Source organism: Nicotiana sylvestris, chromosome 6 (assembly GCF_000393655.2).
Source record: "Nicotiana sylvestris chromosome 6, ASM39365v2, whole genome shotgun sequence".
In the NCBI taxonomy this organism is placed as follows: Eukaryota; Viridiplantae; Streptophyta; class Magnoliopsida; order Solanales; family Solanaceae; genus Nicotiana; species Nicotiana sylvestris.
Window position 1 is genome coordinate 5,288,154 of NC_091062.1, and position 20,702 is coordinate 5,308,855.

Consider the following 20,702-nt stretch of genomic DNA (forward strand, 5'->3'; position numbering starts at 1 on the left):
TTTGATTGGGATAGTAATATTTAGCCTTATTCATGATTGAACCCTAGAATCAATGGTTGCAAACATTAATTCATGCATATTCGACTTAGCATCTAATTGAGAAAGAGAGACTAAGCCTAGGAAAATTTGGATAACAAGAAATTGGGGTGAACTCAAGAAATTGATAGCCCCAATTAATTGGTTAAACTCAGAGATAGTAATACCCGACTTAAGCTAATATCATTTGTATTGTGCATATACCCAATTGGACTTGAGAAAGCCATTTTGGGCAAAATCACTCAAACTACCAAGAGGTATAGAATGGGTACCCGGATGTGATTGCTATATTTTGACCACAACTAATCAAAATTGCCATGGATTTCCTCACCCATTAGATAACCACATAGGTAGAGGTCACGACCCTAGTCCCTTTTAATCATTTGAAAAACCTAAAACCAAAAACATTGTCCTTAGTTTTATTACTTGCAATCAATAGAGTAAAATTGAAGTAGAACACCAACCGAGCTTGTGGAAGTGTAATTAGAGACAAAACTTGAAATTAACTTAGATATACACCTAATCCCATTTGTTAACTCCTTATGGATTCGATCCCGACCTTTATTGGGTTTATTATTGCATCGACCGCCTCACTACTTAATAGTGGTGTGGATTTGGTCGAGATCAATTTTTGGCGCCGTTGTCGGGGAGTTAAATGGATTTAGCTATATATCTAGGTGTTTGTGTGTTTTGTCTTTCTTTCCTTCCAAGTCACTAATTTTGTTTGTGAATTGCTTTTAGGTACAAAATGGCCCTTAACAACGAGCCCCTTGAAAATTACCATTGGGGGAGGAGGTAGATGATATCAAGTGGATGAGGTTCATAAACCTCATTTAAATAGGCGAGGCCGACTGCCTCATGATAATGTCCCAAACCCTCCCCCACCTTCACCAAGAGCAACGCACCGGGTGTTGCCAAACGAGGGCTATGAAAGTGCAATAGTCCCGCCCCGAATTAGGTCGGGCAACTTCTAAATAACCAACGTGATGCTTACACTACTTGAGCAACAGGGTTTCTTCACCGGAGCTCCACACCAAAATGCATACAAGAATCTCAAAGGTTTCATCGATACTTGTTGGGGGAGCAAGCAAACAAATGTCTCTGAGGATGCACTGTGGTTAAGGCTGTTTCCTTTTTATCTACGGGGAAAGGCTTTTGGACTAGTTAGAGATATTGTCCAGTCATTCCATCCACACTTGGGATGAGTTGGACGAGAAGTTCATTGCCAAATCTTCTCTCCGGGGCACATGGCTACACTAAGGGGTAAGATTCTAACTTTCAAACAAGAGCCCAATGAGCCATTACACGAGATTTGGGAAAGATATCGTACCATGGTCATAGAATGCCTGAATAATGATATGACCGAGGTCATGATCCAACAGACCTTCTACACGGGGATAAACACAACAAATTAGTGTGTGGTAAATCAACTCGCTGGGGGTAACTTCATGAACATGCCATATACTGAAGCCTGTGAAATCTTGCACGAGATGGCGGATACCTCTTCGGCGTGGCAAAGTAGAGCCAATGTTCCTCAGGGTGACCCAAATGTTATTCACCTATACAAATAGCTACATGATCATGGGCAAGCTATTGCGGAGTTAACAACCACCATGAACCAATTGGCCAAGGCTCAGTTTCAACAGGTTCAAGGGCCAAAAGAGGTGAATGCTATGGAAGGGGTGAACAAGAGACGGCAACGAGGTCAACAAGTACAAAACCATCTGGAACAATTTGAGCAAAGTAATAGTTGGTAGAAACAAGATGACTCATATGATGAGCAAGATGAAGAGGTTCAATATGTCAACAATTATCAAGGTCAAAGAAGCAATGTTCCAAATTAACAAAAATGGAGATCACAAGGAAACCAAGAAAATTGGAGCAACCAAGGCCATCAAGGAAATTGGGGTGGTGTCAATAATCAAAGCAATTGGGGTAATCAAGGCAATTAGGGAGGAAATAATCAAGGTAATTGGGGTTGCAGCAATAAACAATTGGGGAGGCAACAATAATCAAGGGGGTTAGAACAATAGCAATCATGGAAATTAGGGGTCGGGCTTTCAAAGGCCCCCGATGTATCAACAACCAAACAACCTGCCTCCATACCCGTCACAAGGTCCTAGTTCTTCTAATAGTGAAATAGGATGGATTGAAAACATGTTTATGCAAATAATGGAGAAAAATGCTGACTCTGATGCCCAATTAGCCTCCCACAACACTTCTATCCGCAACTTGGAGGTTCAACTTGGCCAAATTTCTCAAGCTGTAAATACTCGGTGTAAGGGGGCACTACCTAGTGATACAATGGTGAACCCAAAGGTGGGAACAGTACAGGGCATGCAATGGCCGTGACAACAAGAAGTGGGAGACGTAGAGTTGCTAGTACCTGAAACCAAAGAAGAAATATGGGTGATGATGTGTTGGTGCAAGATGATGATGATCCAAGCAATGATGTTCAAGCTAACGAAGAATCAAGGAAGGATATTGATGAAAATTTGGAGGAGACGCAAGAAGAAGTGAACCCGTCTAGGGAGCAGATGATTGACATACCAGAGCCGGTAGTGCTAAACGCTAAGGCACCAATGCCAAGGCCTCCTCCTCCATACCCTGAGAATCAATTCAAGAAATTCATTGATATGATAAAAAGTTTGTCCATAAATATGTCGTTAGTTGAAGCCTTAGAACAAATGTCAGGATATGCCAAGTTCATGCAGGATTTAGTAACAAAGAAGTGATCAATGTACTGTGAAATGATAAAAATGACACATCAAGTGAGTGCTATTGTGCACTCCATGGCCCCAAAGTTGGAATACCCTGGTGTTTTCACAATCTCGTGCACTATTGGGAGTGCGGATTTTGCCAAAGCTTTCTGTGACTTGGGGGCAAGCATTAACTTGATGCCTTATGCTGTGTTCAAAATGTTGGAGATTGGACAAATAAGACCCACATCCATGAGGTTGCAAATGGCAGATTGGACAATGAAAAGGTCATTGTCGATAATTGATGATGTGTTAGTTCAGGTCGACAAGTTCATCCTTCCCACAGATTTTGTGATACTTGACTTTGAGGTTGACTACGAGGTGCCAATCATTTTGGGGAGACCTTTCCTTGCTACGGGGAAGGCACTTGTTGATGTGAAAGCTGGTGAGCTCACTTTCCGGGTGGGTAACGAAAAGGTGGTTTTCCATGTGTGAAAATCGATGAGGAAACCAAATAGCAACGAAGTTTGTTCTTTCGTGGATCTTGTGACCAAAGTAATTGTTGATGACATAAGTGATATGATAAATGTTGAAGATACCTTAGAAGTTGTATTGTTGAATCTTGATGAGGATTAGAAGGAAGGCTTTGTATAATGTGTTAGTGCTTTGCAAGGAATGGGATCATATACTTATGAGCCCCGAAAACATTCCTTAGATCTCAAAAACCGGAAGACTCCACCAACAATGCCCTCAATTGAGGAGCCTCCCACCTTGGAGTTAAAGCCTTTGCCTTCACACCTCAAGTATGAGTTTCTAGGCCCTTGTTCTATTGTACCTGTTATTCTTTCCTCGTGCTTAACTAACGTGCAGGTAGATTCCACCTTTACGGTGCTCCAGAGGAGGAAGAAAGCAATAGGCTGGACATTGGCGGATATACGGGGTATAACCCCTACCTTTTGCATGCAAAAAATAATATTGGAGGAGGAATCCAAACCCTCCATGGAACATCAAAGAAGATTGAATGAATCCATGCAAGAGGTAGTAAAGAAAGAGATCATCAAGGGTTGTCTACCCCATTTTCGATAGTTCGTGGACCTCGCCGGTGCAATGTGTCCCAAAGAAAGGGGGAATGATTGTGATAATAAATGACAAAAATGAATTGATCCCCACAAGAGCTGTCACCGGGTGGAGAGTGTGCATGGATTATAGAAAGCTCAACAAAGTTACTAGGAAAGAACATTTTCCACTTCCATTTCTTGATCAAATGTTAGATAGGTTAGCCGAACATGCTTATTAGTGCTTCTTGGATGGATATTCCAGATATAACCAGATTCTTATTGCACCTAAAAACCAACAGAAGACCATTTTCACTTGTCCGTATGGAACTTTTGCATTCTTGCAGATGCCATTCAGGTTATGCAATGCACCGACAACTTTTCAGCGGTGTATGATGGCCATCTTCACTGATATGGTGGAGGACTTTCACGAGGTGTTCATGGATAATTTCTCTATCGTGGGGGATTCTTTTGAAGAGTGCTTGGATAACTTGGATAAGGTATTGGCACGTTATGAATAAACTAACTTGGTACTGAATTGGGAGAAGTGTCACTTTATGGTCGAGGAGGGCATTGTCCTTGGCCACAAGATTTCCAAGAATGGTATTGAGTTTGATAAAGAAAAAATTGAAGTGATATCCAAACTCCCTCCCCCTGCTTCTGTAAAGGGAGTAAGGGCTTTCTAGGTCATGCGGGGTTTTATCGCTGGTTCATCAAGGATTTTTCTAAGGTGGTAAACCCCTTGTGCAAACTCTTGGAGAAAGATGCCAAGTTCGTTTTCAATGAATATTGTATGAAATCATTTGAACTACTCAAGTATAAGTTGACTAACACTCCTATTATTATCGCACCAAATTAGAGCTTGCCTTTTGAGCTCATGAGTGACGCTAGTGATATTGTGGTTGGAGCGTTGTTGGGGAAAAGAATAAACAAGATCTTCCATCCAATCTACTATGCCAGTAAGACTATGAACGAGGCCCAAGTCAACTATACGGTGACCAAGAAAGAACTCTTAGCCATTGTATTTGCTATGGAAAAGTTTCGCCCTTACCTAATGGGTATAAAGGTGATTGTTCACACTGACCATGCAACACTTCGTTATTTGATGAGCAAGAAATAATCTAAGGCAAGATTGATGCGGTGGGTACTTCTTCTACAAGAATATGATCTTGAAATCCAATACTACAAGGGGAGTGAAAACCAAGTGGCGGACCACTTGTCCTGATTGGAGGAGGAGGGGAGGTCATATAATGGCCTTGATATCAATAATTCATTTCCAGATGAACAACTCGACTGGGATGCCATGGTTTGCCGATTTAGTCAATTATCTTGTGAGCGGTATTGTACCGAATGAGTTCTCTTGAAACCAAAGAAAGAAGCTCAAACGGGACTTCTTGGACTATTATTGGATGAGTCGTATCTTTTTCGGATATGTACAGATGGTGAGATCCGGCGATGTGTTCCAGAAAAAGAACAAATGGGAATTCTTGAGGCTTGCCACTCTTCGCAATACGGTGGGCACCATGGTGGAGCAAGAACAGCGGCGAAAGTTTTGAGTAGTGGATTCTATTGGCCTACACTATACAAGGACGCTAGAAATCTCATTAAATGTTGTGATGAATGCCAGAGGGCCGGTGGGATCTACAAGAAAAATGAGATGCCTCTCACCACCATCCTAGAGATTGATATTTTGGATGTGTAGGGCATTGATTTTATGGGTCCATTTGTGAGCTCATGTGGGAACACCTATATATTGGTACCTATGGATTACGTGTCCAAATGGGTTGAATCTATGACTTTGCCCAACAATGAAGCTCGGTGTGTGGTAGCTTTCTTGAAAAAGAATATATTCACAAGTTTGGTACTGCAAGGGCCATCATTAGTGATGGGGGATCTCACCTTTGTAACAAATCTTTTGATACTTTACTCTCCAAGTATGGTGTCACTCACAAAGTGTCGACCCCTTATCATCCTTAAGCAAGTGGACAGGTTGAAGTCTCCAATCAGGAGATCAAGAGTATTCTGTCAAAGACTGTGAATGCCAACCGGACAGATTGGTCGAAAAAACTTGACGATACTCTTTGGGCTTATAGAACAACTTACGAAACACCAATTGGCATGTCTCCGCATCGATTAGTGTTCGGGAAAGCTTGTACCTACCGGTGGAACTTGAGAATAAGGCTATGTGGGCATTGAAGAAGCTTAACCTTGAGTGGGATGTAGCTGCAAATCTTAGGGTGGAGAAATTTAATGAATGAACTTGATGAGTTTCGGTTCCATGCATACTCCAGTTCGACCTTATATAAGGACAAGATGAAGTACTTCCATGACAAGTATATCCATAACAAGGAATTCAAATAGGGTGATCTTGTGCTACTATTCAACTCCCGGTTACGGATCTTTCCGGGAAAGCTAAAGTCAAAATGGAGTGGGCCATTTGAAGTAGTGAATGTAACCCCCTTTGGTGCTCTAGATTTGAAAAATAAGAATGATAAGGTGTTTAGAGTCGACGGGCACCGAGTTAAACTTTATCTTTGCAAGGTTGATGATGACCACATTATGGCGTTGCTTCATTTCAAGTGATTGATGGTAATATGCATCATGCCACGACGTTAATTCAGGCGATTATTAGGAGGCAGCCCATGTCTTTTTCTTTCTTTTATTTTTCTTCTTTAGATTAGATAGGCTTTGTTTTGTGCTAACTAGTTTTGAAGTGTATGCAGAACTGGGTGTAAAATGTGTAAGAAAATTTAGCTAAGTATCAAAATGCAAGGTCTCTGAAGTTTGGCCTGTCAGAAATGTTAAAAAAATTGTGGCCGCACATATTTTTGTGTGGTCTGCACTAATGTTGCGGCCGTAATCACTTTTGTGCGAACTACAATGAGACTTCTCAAAGGAAGGTAAGGAGTGCAGTCCGCATCAAGATTATGCGGCCGCACTCAAGTAAAAATTTGGGTCCCATAGGTAAAAGTATAAATAGGGCTTCTCTCATCATTTTACACTTTTCGATCTTTTGAGCCCTGAAGCTACACTAGCACGGTAAATTTCCCCATTGCTCTCAAATTGTCCCTCATTTCATCACCTGCATCTTCATAACTGGTATGTTAATTCCATCTATAGATTCTTCATCTTTTATTTTGTTTTGTTCTTCGATTTAGGGTTAATTACATACCTAAAATGTCAATAATTAGTCTTTTGCTACTTACAATCATGTGGGTAGCATATTAATTGTTAATTGGGGTTTAGGGAAGTAGATATCCATGTTAATTGTGCAAGCCAGCCATGTCTAGATTATGAAAAATTGCAAGCAAGTGGACAGTTTGAAGTCTCCAATCGGGAGATCAAGAGTATTCTGTCAAATACTCTGAATGCCAACTGGACAGATTGGTCGAAGAAACTTGACGATGCTCTTTGGGCTTACAGAATAGCTTACAAAACACCAATTGGTATGTCTCCTTATCCATTAGTGTTCGGGAAAGCTTGTCACCTACCGGTGGAACTTGAGAATAAGGCTATGTGGGCATTGAAGAAGCTTAACCTTGAGTGGGTTGTAGCTACAAATCTTAGGGTGGAGCAACTAAATAAACTTGATGAGTTCCGGTGCCATGCATACTCAGTTCCTCCTTGTATAAGGACAAGATGAAGTACCTCACTGACAAGTACATCCACAACAAAGAATTCAAAGAGGTTGATCTTGTGCTACTGTTCAACTCTCGGTTACAAAGAATTCAAAGAGGTTGATCTTGTGCTACTGTTCAACTCCCGGTTACGGATGTTTCCGAGCAAGTTAAAGTCAAAATGGAGTGGTCCATTTGAAGTGGTGAATGTAACCCCCTTTGGTGCTCTAGATTTGAAAATAAAAATGATGAGGTGTTTAGAGTTGATGGGTACCGGGTCAACCATTATCTTGGCAAGGTTGATGATGGCCACATTGTGGCGTTGCTTCATTTCAAGTGATTGATGTGTATACCGCCAAAATTGGGGAGTTCGACTTTGGGGCTATTATGCCGCTCCATGCCTAACCTCGAAGCAGCCCGAAGCAGATTGTAAGGTGCGAGCCCGAGGTGTGTCCCTCGAGAGAGCACATTGACAGCTCACCATGGTCGACCTCAGAGCAGTACAATCGATGATTATCATGGAAAGGCAGGAAAATTCCCAAATACATGTGGCTAGAACTGACTAGGTCTGCAATAATAGTACAAATCTATACTGAGTCGTTGTATAGTTGTACTGGTAGCTTTTATTCATCATTAATTAGACATGTACTGTGTTGGGATTCACCCCTCTTATATAAAGGAGAACCTTGTCATTTTGTAGGGGATTCAGATTATTATACAACATATTGAATACAATACAATATTCTCTGTTCTTTGCTAACACAATTGTTCTTTACATTTATTGCTTATTCTTTCATTGTTCATTCGTTATTCATTTATTGTTCATCATTAACCACGAAAAGCCGTCTTTGAGTCCCTGATTATCATCGATCCTTCATCGACTGTTCACTGCTATCAGCCCGTCTAGACCTCGAGGCCCCGCTCTAGACAGCTCGAGGCCTTGTCCTATGGTCTTATTGGTTTGCATTTCTTATTTTCTGTACTCACATTTAGCATCTATTGCCTAACAACTTGCTTTAAGATAAATCACGTATTTTTAGAATCATAAAATCAAATATAATTGTAGTTACCATTTTCAAGGTAAACAATTTGGCGCCCACCGAAGAATAATAGTGATTGTTTTGGTACTAGTTTTCTGATAACACACGTTACTTTTCACACTTTTTCTTGTCAAATATTCTTTGATTTCAGGCTTAATCATGTCTAGCACACAAAATGCACCTCTTCATGACAGAGAAAAACTTGGAGAAAATAGCAGCATAGGGCTGGGTGTACCACCTGTAAACCCTGAGGGAGTACCAAATGTGGAGCCAATTGATATCAGCTCCTATAATACTAAACACGGAAGAAAGCACAAACCTCCTAAGGAATGGACACAGGGAAGACCAGGCCGAAGGCCAAGAAACAGGAGGAGTGGAGGAAGGAGGAGTTAGCCTCCAAGTCATTTTTGAAATGCTGCAAGCACAACAAGTGCCTATTGCTCAGCTGAAAAGTCAACAAAGAATCCCAAGCACAGTGGAACCGGAGACGGCTCCTCGAGTCGAGCAGGTACCGGAGAGATCGATAACAACGAGTCAACAACGGACCCCGCTATTATGAATATGCTCGAGGATCTCACCAAAAGAATTGAAATAGGAGAAAAGAAGATAGAAGATAACATTAAAAGATTAGAGACCTATAACTCGAGGGTCGATTAGATCCCCGGGCCACCCCCAATTCTGAAGGGTATAGATTCAAAGAAGTTCGTACAGAGGCCATTCCCATCAAGTGCGGCTCCGAAGCCCATTCTGAAAAAGTTCAGAATGCTCGATGTCCTGAAGTATAAAGGGACCACAGACACCAATGAGCACGTTACCGCTTATACTTGTTCCGTGAAAGGGAACGAGTTGAAGGACGACAAAATTGAGTCTGTCTTGTTGAAGAAATTTGGAGGTACACTATCGAAGGGGGCTATGATGTGGTACCATGATCTGCCCCCAAATTCAATAGACTCATTTGCTATGCTGGCGGATTCTTTTGTGAGGGCATACGCTGGTGCCATCAAGGTCGCCACCAGGAAGTCTGATGTCTTCAAAATCAAACAGAGGGAGAATGAGATGCTAAGGGAATTCGTATCTCGTTTTCAGATGGAGCGAATGGACTTACCACCAGTGATACATCTCGCGTTTTCATACGTTAAAATTTCGTTTTCAGTTAACCGACGTAGACTCGGGGATGACTTGACGTTAATGTACTTATGCTATTTATAACAAGCGATAAATAAGTATTATGAAGGATAAAGGGGAACACGGATTAAAAAATGAGTTTCGTTGAAAGTGGCCAATTTTGAATATAATACGGGTCGAGCGATAATACCTGATAATTATGAACTAGTACCATGCAAGGTAGCATATGACCACGGTAGTATAATATATAAAGTATATTAAAAATAAGTAAAATATTAAGTAATTTGAGATAATTCTTAATTATACAGGTAATTAGTTAATTACCGAATAACGGGACATTACCTAGTTAATTAATAAATTGAGTGGATAAGATTAATCCCTTCCTCCCCCCCCCCCCAAAAAAGAATTGTGGAAAATAACAACAAAATCAAGACAATGACTCTTTAGTCTACTATCCTAGGTGGCTATCTATAAGATATCAGAATTATACAACTAAAAGAGTTGTCCTAATTCATGTTTGGGGTAAGGAGCAGAAACGTGAGAGATCCCAACACAACAAGAAAACTTTACCTTTCTTAGTTTGAAAGGTTAGGAGCTAAGGAAAACGTTAGAAGTCTTCTTTCCAAGCAAATTTTGTTAAAATTCAGAAGCAGAAGCTTCATTCTCTCGTTTCAACATATTTCACGGAAGCAGAAGCTTCACTTTGATCAAATAATTCAAGGAACAGGTATGTTAAGGTCATCCCTTCTTTTTTTTTGGCATGGTCTAAATTATATAGAAGAAACAAGCAAACGCACAGTTTCCATAAATTACTCTATTCATAGAAATACTAGAGGTGTCTATATTTTTGATTCCCCATGAGAATTATTATTATCTTCTGTTCATGAGTCTCAAAATAATACGCAGTTGAAAAAGTTTATCCGGAAGGAATATTGAGATTATTACGTATTTTTCATGCATTTCACCCATTTATACATGTGCATTGACCCATGACCAGATGGCGCTATAAACATGTATATATATATATATATATAAATGTATATGGGATATGGGAAAAAGTTACAGCGTTATATACACACCACTACCTGATCAGCTGGTGTATGTTGGTGATATTGTTCATAGTAGCCGAGACGATATGATGGGATGCCCTCAGTGGTTTGATGATATAATGTACACTCATACCTATGCATGTCATGACATTTATACACACGTGCATGACATTATAAACGTTTCAGAATTTATAAAGTTATTCAGATTTAAAGATGTGTTTCCTTATTCCATGTTTCATCTATGTCTTTTACGTACTAATTTTCATGCCTTAAATACTTAGTACATTTTTCGTACTGATTCCCTATTTCACGGGGCCTGCATTTCATGCCCGTAGGTGCAGGTAGGCAAGCTGACGGTCCCCCTTCTTAGGATCCTTGATCAACGAGAGTTGGCGTGCTCCACTTGATCAGGAGCTGCTTTTGATTTTGGTATGATATGTTTGTATATATATATATATATATATATATATATATATATATATATGGATATGACGTGGCTCAGTCCCGTATTTGTACAATTGTATTTCTATTAGAGGTCTGCAGACAGTTATGTATAATTGGATAGTATGTGGCTTTGTCGGCTTCCAAATTTGGATATGTAGTTGTCTATAGCAGCCTTATTGCCTCACCCTATGTATTCCATATGTACATGTGTATAAATGTTTTTTAGATAGGTTTTCCTTACGCATGTTATTCTCATAATTCAGCAGATGTTATTCATGTTTATAACTTAGTAGCAAGCTTATGGGTGTTCGACAGGTAGGACTCAGGCACTCGTCACGGCCCATCAGTTTGGGTCGTGACAACCAGTTTCCCATGACGGGGCAGTATAGGCCTTCACTAAAGGCTTGAATGAACGAAGCTCGGTAGCTTCAAGGTAGTTAAAACAAAATTTGATCGAATATCCTGTCGTGAATTGGGCGGATGTCCACAACAGGTACCAATCAAAGATCAGGGTCGAAGATGACCAACTAGGAGCCCCCTCAGGCTCAGTGTATCCCGGCAGGCTTCTTACAAAGGAGCAAAGTTTTACAGAAAGGGAGCCAAGATCAAACAAAGACAGATACCAGTTGTACGTTGAAGATCGAAAAAATGCACCCAGGAGTAACATGCCTCGAGCTGATCGAAGGGTAGATCGAGGTCAAAATTCCCGGGGACTCATGGGTAAGACCGGGTTTGATAGGCTCACTGGACCGGTAGAGACACCCCGACTATCTGAGTATAACTTCAACATCCATGTCTCTAGAATCGTATCAGCCATTGGGAAAATCAAAGATGCTAGGTGGCCAAAATTCGTGCTATCGGACCCTTCACAGAGGAACCCTAACTTGATGTGCAAATATCACGGCACTCACGGTCACAGGACCGAGGATTGCAAGCAGCTTAGGGAGGAGGTGGCCCGTTTGTTCAATGAAGGGTATCTTCGTGAATTTCTCAGTGACCCGGCTAAGAACCATTTCCGAGAAAGAGATGCAAACAGGAAAAATGAGCTAGAAGAACTACAGCACGTCATCCACATGATCGTTGGAGGGGTCGACACCCCACAGGAACTCGTTTTCAAATGGACAAAGATATCCATCACTAGGTAAAGGTGAACACGGAGTTACATATTAGAGGATGCCCTCACGTTCGTCGAAGAGGATAACGAGACCTTGTCTCAGCGTCACAATGATGCACTGGTAATTTCTTTTCTTTTGAATAAAATTTAGATTAAATATGTACTCGTGGATCCAGGTAGCTCGGTCAGCATAATCAGGTCGAGGGTGGTGGAGCAGCTTGGACTGCTCGACCAAATTGTACCCGCCTCTCGAGTCCTCAGTGGATTCAATATGGCGAGTGAGACAACAAAAGGGGTAATCATCCTTCTGGTCAACGTATCCAGGACAATCCAAGATACCAAGTTTCATGTCATCGAAGGCGACATTAGATACAATGCATTGCTTGGAAGGCTGTGGATACACAGTATGAGGGCAGTACCCTCAACCGTTCATCAAATGATGAAGTTTAAAAACCAAGGATGGAGTAAAAGCAGTGTACGGGGAACAACATGCAACGAGAGAAATGTTTGTGGTGCCTGACGCAGCACCGACATCCACACCCTCTACGTCGAGGAGGTCAAAAGACAAGCAAACAGACAAATAGCAACCACAACCTATGTTCTCGGTTCCATCCGAATGAGTAAATCAAAGACCGTGCCGCGTCCTCGGAACAAGCAATAAAAATGGATCAAAGCTCTAACGCTATCAATGCTAAGGTATAACTTTCTCCCTTTTCATTTATGGTTTTTACTAACTTATTCCAGGTGTCCGATTGAGAGGAATCAAAGCACCTTCTAGCTCGAAGACCTCAAAGACCTCGAAGACCTTGGGTTTTAAAGCATGTGTTGCACTCTTTTTCCCTTAGACCGAGTTTTATCCCGAACGGGATTTACCGACGAGGTTTTTAACAAGGCAACATCTATATGCTACCCAAGGAGAACTCATCAAGTATTCAAGGCTCCTCTTCGATCAACCTCAAATACTGGGCGGCATCACCCCGAGAGGTTGCCTCTTCAAACAACTAAACTATGCCAAGGAGGGCCCCGATAGAAGAATGATGTATTGGACCAACGGTCGAATGAACCATGTCCATGTAGAATAATTGGGACTCCGAAGGCAAAAAACATGTACGCATACATCAAATAATTGAGGAAGCCTCTTTGCTTATCAAAACACTCAAAGAAATTCAAGGTTATCACGAAAAATGGCTCAAGGACCAAAAACCCTCGAACACTCGCGGACTACCATCGACAGTCAGCTCGTCGAAGCCATCAAAAACTCGAATTCGTAAGACCTCAATAAGGCAATTTCGAGCTCATATGACCTCAGTAAGGCAACACCAAATATGTAAGACCTCAACGAGGCATGCCAAAATTTATAAGACCTTAAAAGGCATAATCTTGGTATTAGACCGATGCTATATATCGACGCCGAGGCCATCTTACCCGGGGACTATCGACTACAATTGTATCAAAAGGCTCAAGCCAAATTAACGTGGCTCAGAGACGTCCAACTTCCGCCATAAAACTAAAGGCCTCCAAATACTTCGAAAAGAACCGGTTAATCAGGCTACCCCCGGCATAAGAAAAGGATCTTCGATCATATCAGCTCCAAACAATGACAAGGCTTTGAGACAATCAGCCTTCAACAAAAGGCTTCGAGACAATCAGCCTTCAATAAAATGCTTCAAAAAATTAGCCTTCAATAGAACCTCCCGAGGTACTCGATTATCGTCGCATATCGATTCATAATCGAGGTTCTTATTTGGGTCATCAAAGAGTCGGATGAACACAAAACATGCCAAGGCATAATCAAAAACTTATGCTGAAATGGGGAAAACATAGACATATCAGAGGTCGCATCGACCCAATTTAAAAAATGCCTAAGGGCCAACCTAAAGAGCCTAAGGGCCAATATGTAAGAGCCTAAGGGCCAGTATGTCGAAAACCTAAAGGTCAATAAGCCTGAGTCAAAACTTGGTTCGAGGATCGAGCCCTGAACGGTTAACTATTATCATCACTCATCGAGCACAAAAACCAGAGGGGTTTATATCATAAGTCCAATATATCGAGCTGGTTATCGACAAGCATCGAAATTTATTCCAAAAGGCAAAAGGAAAACAAGAAATGACAAAGAGCAAAAATACATATATACATATATATATATATATACATATATATATATATATATATATATATATATGTGTGTGTGTGTGTGTGTGTGTGTGTGTGTGTGTGTGTGTGTGTGTGTGTGTGTATGTGTGTGTGTGTGATAAGGTTTCACAAATTCACATTTACAAGGCTCACACATGGAGCCCTTACACAAAAAAGGAACAAATGAGAGCATAATCTATCATCGGGTTTACTTGACCAAAATAGAGCTCCCTTGGAAGTTGTGCCTTCAACGGCCTGGCCCTCGACCCCCAGGTCATCAATGGCCTCTTCCCCTTCGAGGACTCCACCTTCGTCTTCATCATCCTCAGAGCTACTGGTCGAACCACTGGTTGAACCATCCTCGGGAGAAAGTAGAGTTGTCGATTCTTCCTCTAAGGCCTTCACCCTCTCAATCTCGGCGAACAAATTGATGCCCCATGCGTATACATCCTTGAGAGCCTGTCTCCGAGATCTTAATCAGGCATGTTCCAAAGCTATGGAGAGTTTAAGCTCGGCCTCCTTGGATACCTTCCTAGCTCGAGCATTTGCAGCAGCAACATCTTTTCTGTATGAGGACGTGAGCTCAGCGTCGTCCGACTTAGCTGTAGATAGCTCAGCGACTAGTTCAGCATGAAGTTCTTTGTACTTGCAGCTTTGTTCTCTCACCCCATGGAGTTGGAACTAAACCGAGGCCAGGTTCTCTCGAAGATCTTCTCTATGGAAAAACACCTCATCCATGCGCTGTTTCAGCCCAAGGATTTTGGTATCTCTGACTCTAAGCTCCTCTCGCATAAAATCATCTTTTTGCATAAGCTGAAAAGCCAAATTGAGATATCAAACACTCAATTGACCGAAGCACAAAAATAAGCCCAAGAGGGTCATATTACCTGCTCATCGAGATCGGCCCACTCTCGAGATACCCTCTCCAATGAGCTCGAAGGTCACCTAGCTCCCCCTCTTTTTGGGCATTAAGGGCCTTAAGTTCGTCTAATTCAGAGACGAACTTCCTAAATTCGCCCTCACAATGAGCCAACTCTGCTTGTGACTTGAAAAAGGACTGGTTGGAGAGCTTGAAGGCCTAAAAACACAAAATAAGGGAGTCAGAAAAGCAAGAATTGAAACTTAAGATACATCGGTCAAATCAAGATTACCTGTTGTCGAAGCTTCTTGGCCTCTTCATAGATCAATGAGGCATCGATATCAGGGCCTTTCTCAACCCCTGCAAAAATCCTTCAAACGTACTATTCTCTCCGGGGGATGCCCCCGTAGTAGGAATTTTCATATCTTGGGCATCCTGTATTTGTCCAGGAGAGAATGATGGGCCCGGTATAGGCTCATCTACGTTGATTACCTCGACTGGGTCAATGGGGTCCCTCTCCCTCCTAGAACTTCATTGTTGGTTTCTTCGGGCTCATAAACCTGTTCCTTTCGGCACCCGATGTGTTTTGGTCGATGGACGGCCCGGGGACTTCATCTAAACCCCTTTTTTCAACTCTCTCAGTTCGGGTCGGGACCACCTCGGTGGCCTCGGCTTCAATAACCTCTAGCTCAGTCGCCTCAAGCTTAGTAAATTTCAAGGCAACATCACTTATTCTCCCCCTAATTACCAGCGGGCAATCATCACTCTCTTCACCCTCGGCATAAAGACTTCTGGCCACCTACCAAGTTGAGGCCACTAAATTGGCCTCGGGCTTTTGAACTTTAGTCTTTTTTGGCTTCGGGGACCCAGCCGATGATTTCTTCTTTCTCGTTTTCTCCTTGGCAGGATTCGGGATATCTGCTTCCCCATGCGGGGGTTCCCTCATCAAAACGGCCTCTCCAAGTCCTGTATAAGCACAAAGGGTGAGAATAATAGCAAGAGATACAATCTCTATAGAGCTCAAGTATGAACAGAGATAAAACTCACCATGGTTTTTGGCCTCCCAACGGGTAGCCAAATCGCGCCACAAGCATTTAATGTACGGGCAGACTGAATCGAGTCGTCGGATCCAGCTCTGAAGATCCTCAACAGTACCAGGGGACCACTTGACAGCTTTATCATCGAAGAAAGTTAGTTTAAAGTCAAGAAAAGGTATCCAGTCAATGGAACATGTTCACTTACGATTTATATTCCACCTTTCGGGGAATGGCATTCTCTCAGCAGGGATCAGGTTCGAGGTCCTAACTCGGACAAAATGGCTCGTCCACCCCCGGTCCTTGTCTTGATAGATGCTAGAAAAAAGGCCTTCGGGGATCGATGTTTCATCTTAATCAGGCCACCTCGGTAAAGTCGGGGGCTCTACAATCTAATTAGATGGTCGAGGGTAAAAGGCATCCCCTCGACCATGTTTGAGAGATACCTGATAACTAGGGATTATGGTGTATTTTACACTCCTTCTTACTTGAGTTTTAATTAAAAATATGTATAAAATATTCCCAAAGTCTTACATGTTGTACTTGTTTGCAGGATTTGATCAACAAGGTGACAATTAGTCAAAATCAGCTCAAAAGGGAGTGAAACGTGCACAAGTACCAAGAACAAGTCCAAGCACAGTGCAACAGGTCCAATGCGGCCACACTCCATTCTGTGCGGTCCGTAGTGAGGAAGTTCAGAAAGGTGCTCATTTCAGACACTCAAGCAAAGCGGCTGCAAAACAATTTGTATGGACCGCATTGGCTTCATCACGGCCGCACTCGATATTGTGCGGTCCGCAAAGATGGAGTTTAGAGAGTTGGGGATTTTGAGGTTGAAACCAATGCGGTCCGCGGTCCTTTTTGTGCGTACCGCAACATAAGCCACCGCGGCAACGGTGCATTTTGTGCGGCTCGTGGTAGCCAAGTTCAGAGAGCAGAGATTAAAACCAAGAAGCCTCGTTGCGGCCGCACTCGATTTTGTGCGGACCGCACTACCCCCGCAGGGGTATTTTTGTCCAGAAAATTTGGGCTAGTATAAATAGTTTCTTTTCCCATTTTTAGGTCATCAATTGTATTTTAACGTCCAGCTGCGCTCGTGAAAAGTGTTTCTTACCCATTTTGAGTAATGTTAGAGTAGTTTTATCATTGAATCTTCAAGTATTAGCTTGTAATTAAATATTATGGGTTTTTCTTCATGTATTTCTCAGTTTTCTTCTATTATCAGGAGTAGCTAGACCCATTAACTAGGGTTGTGGCTCAACCCTAGTGTGGGTATTTGATGGGTCTTATGTTTTAAGGCTTGAATGTCTATGGGTGTCTGATATTTGGATTAATTTGTGGTTTCAATGTTGAATTAGTGGTTGCAAAGACTAATTTGTCCCTATTTGACTTGGGTTCTTCTTGAGAAAGAGAACTTGAGTCTAGAAAAATTAGTCCAACAAGGAATTGGGTCATATTCAAGAAATTGATAGCTCCAATTAAAGGGTTAAACCTAGAGATAGTAATACCCGACTTGAACTTAAATTGCTTGCACAAATTATCATACCCAATTGGTCTTGAGAAAGTTAATTAGGGCAATATCACTCAAACTACCGAGAGGTATAGAGTGAGAAGTTTAGTGCATTGGTTATATCGTAATCCCCAATATGACAACCTAGCCTTAGACCTGAGAACCTGTCAAGTATCCACCTAGGAGAAAGTGACTTCCCTAGTGCCTTCTTAACTATTTAGACAACCTTTCAAGTATCTTCCTCTTAGCTTAATTTAGCATAATATTAGAAGTAATAAAAAAACCAACTATGATTAGAAGTGCAATTTAGAGTAATTACGCATCTCCAATTTAGATAGGAACCCAATTCCCATTTCTAGCTCCCTGTGGAAATCGAATCCAGACCTTCTCGGGTAAAAGCTGCTTCGACCACTCTCGCTACTTTGTAGTAGTGCAGGGTTGGCACTGATCAATACCTAATCATATAAATAATGTGCCAGAATGATGGATATATTTGCCCAAGTGTCACCTGATATTGGCTGTAGAAGTCAAGGATCACTGGATCTATCAACGGTAAAGAGGCTTCTACCGGACCTAAGGTGAAAGGATATGTGTATACACTAAGGAAACCGGACTTATGCTTGGTTATTTCTTCCCCTCATAAAGGAATTTCCACCTGCACCGTCTTCCCCCAACCGCAGTCAGCCTTCACCTTCTCAATTTCAGTTATTAAATTGATATATCGAGACATGGTCTTGCATTGCCCTGGAACAGAGGAGGGGTTTTCAACCTGGAAATAAGAAGATATATCACAAGGCCTGGGAGTACACACCTCGATACTAGGAGGAACTACCAGTTTACCTTTAGTCGTTCGAGAAGACGATGAATCTTTTTCCTTTTGAGGAACAGTTGTAGTGGTCTTTGCCATTTTTAAAGCGAAGGATCCAAGAAAATGGAAATTGTTATTAGAAAAGGAAAGGGAGAGTTCAAGGAAATTGAAAGGGGCTAGATAAAATCATGAAAGCACTAAGGGAGTAATATCGGCAAAGTATGAGGTTTTTTTATTTATAAAGATAGTTTGAACGTGCGGAGGAAGCCAGAAGGCCGACCGTTGGTCGCATAAAATTAATGATTTGGAGAATCGTGCCAAAATAACCCTTCAGTCACTTCAACCGCTTATGTCATAATGTTGGCATCAGAACTAAAGCATGGGGAATCAGATTGTCAGAAACTATTGAGAACAATCTGGAGTTTGGCTCGAGTAGTTCTTCTCTCAATTATTTAGCACCCGGGCTACCCGAGTTCGAGCCAGTTCTCGCTCGGGGACTATGTATAAAGCCTCAGGGTTACCTTTTTCTCTCGAGTTCGAGCAAACACTCACTCGATAATTTAACCCCCGGGATACCAGAGTTCGAGCCAGTTCTCGCTCGGGGACTATGTATAAAGCCTCAGAGTTACCTTTTTCTCTCGAGTTTGAGCGAACACTCACTCGATTATTTAGCCCCCGAGCTACCCGAATTCGAGCCAGTTCTTGCTCGGGGACTATATATAAAGCCTCAGGGGTACCTTTTTCTCTTGAGTTCGAGCGAACACTCACTCGATTATCTAGACCCTGGGCTACCCGAGTTCGAGCCATTTCTCGCTCGGGGACTATTCAAAAAACCCCAAGGCTATCTTTACTTCGAGTTCGAGCAAATGCTCACTCGACTACTAAGCCCAAGGGCTACCCGATTGCGAACCAGTTCTCACTTGGGGACTATTCATAAAGCCATAGGGTTACCATTACTTCGAGTTCGAGCAAACGCTCGCTTGACTACTAAGCCCAACGGCTACCCGATTTCGAACCAGTTCTAACTCGGGGACTATTCACAATGCCTCAGGTCTATCTTTACTTTGAGTTCGAGCAAATGACCGCTCGACTATTAAGCCCAAGGGTCACCCGAGTTTGAGTGTATCCTCGCTCAAGGACTATCTATAACACCTTAGGTCTATCTTTATTTTAAGTTCAAAGCAAATTTTTGCTCAGTTGGAGGCCACCCGAGTTCAAGCAAACTCTCACTCGGGGGTGATTTGTAAAAGCCTAAGGGCTATATTTATTTTCAGATGATCAAGTAAACTCTCACTCAAGGACTAGTAACGAGGCCTAAAAAGGCTAAGCTTTATTTCAAAGGAAATCGAGACCCTGCTCTCACTCAACTCAAACTCAGAAGTCCCAGCGACCTAAGTTTGTATCAGATTAATCCAGACTTAGTCCGAGGGATGACAAAGAATTTCAAGGAATATCATATTAACCAATCGAGAATCAAATAGATTACAATGTCCGGGTCCAGTATTTGGACCGATCGAAGGTAAAACAAAAGTTCAGCACAAGTCAAAGGCAAATCGAAGAAACTTTTGTATTAATAAAAGACGATTACAAAAGCCCACGAGAGGATCGAGAAAGTCGAGATCAAGGTCGTTTCTTATCTTTTCATTCTAAAAAACACGGGGTCTATCTGTATACGGCCAAAATTGGGGAGTTTGACTTTGGGCCTATTATGTCGCCCATGCCTAACCTCGAAGAAGCCCAAAACAGAGTGTGAGGTGCGACCCCGAGGTGTGTCCCTCGAGGAAGTGCATTGAAATCTCACCATGGTCGACCTCGGAGTAGTACAATCGATGATCGTCATGGAAAGGTGGGAAAATTCCCAAATACATGTGGCTAGAAATGACTAGGTTTGCAATAATAGTACAAATCCATACTGAGCCGTTGTATAGCTGTACTAGTAGCTTTTCTTCATCATTAATTAGACATGTACTGTGTTGGGATTCACCCCTCCTATATAAAAAAAGACCCGTGTCATTTTGTAGGGGATTCAGATTATTACGCAACATATTGAATACAATACAATACTCTCTATTCTTTGCTAACATAATTGTTCTTTACATTTATTGCTTATTCTTTCATTGTTCATTCATTATTCATTATAGTTCTTCATTTATTGCTCATCATTAACCACGAAAGGCCG

General features: G+C 41.9%; 1 protein-coding gene across 1 annotated transcript; it reads left to right on the forward strand.

Annotated features, from left to right (window-relative positions):
* The first annotated feature begins 2,795 nt into the window (after positions 1–2,795).
* On the forward strand, positions 2,796–7,433 carry LOC138870209 (uncharacterized). Its single transcript, XM_070148001.1, has 7 exons — positions 2,796–3,180; positions 3,606–3,675; positions 4,056–4,290; positions 4,650–4,856; positions 5,071–5,128; positions 5,230–5,488; positions 7,037–7,433. Exons 1-7 carry the CDS (start codon positions 2,796–2,798, stop codon positions 7,431–7,433), a joined length of 1,611 nt encoding a protein of 536 aa, XP_070004102.1.
* The last annotated feature ends 13,269 nt before the right edge of the window (positions 7,434–20,702 follow it).

What these genes read in the sequence shown, in the direction of transcription:
- LOC138870209 (XM_070148001.1), top strand. Translation starts at nt 2,796, where the DNA reads ATGACACATCAAGTGAGTGCTATTGTGCACTCCATGGCCCCAAAGTTG. An exon ending in ACTTGTTGATGTGAAAGCTG is followed by an intron (nt 3,181 to 3,605) that starts GTGAGCTCACTT and finishes ACTAACGTGCAG; the next exon opens with GTAGATTCCACCTTTACGGT. An exon ending in GAGATTGATATTTTGGATGT is followed by an intron (nt 5,489 to 7,036) that starts GTAGGGCATTGA and finishes ATTGGGGTTTAG; the next exon opens with GGAAGTAGATATCCATGTTA.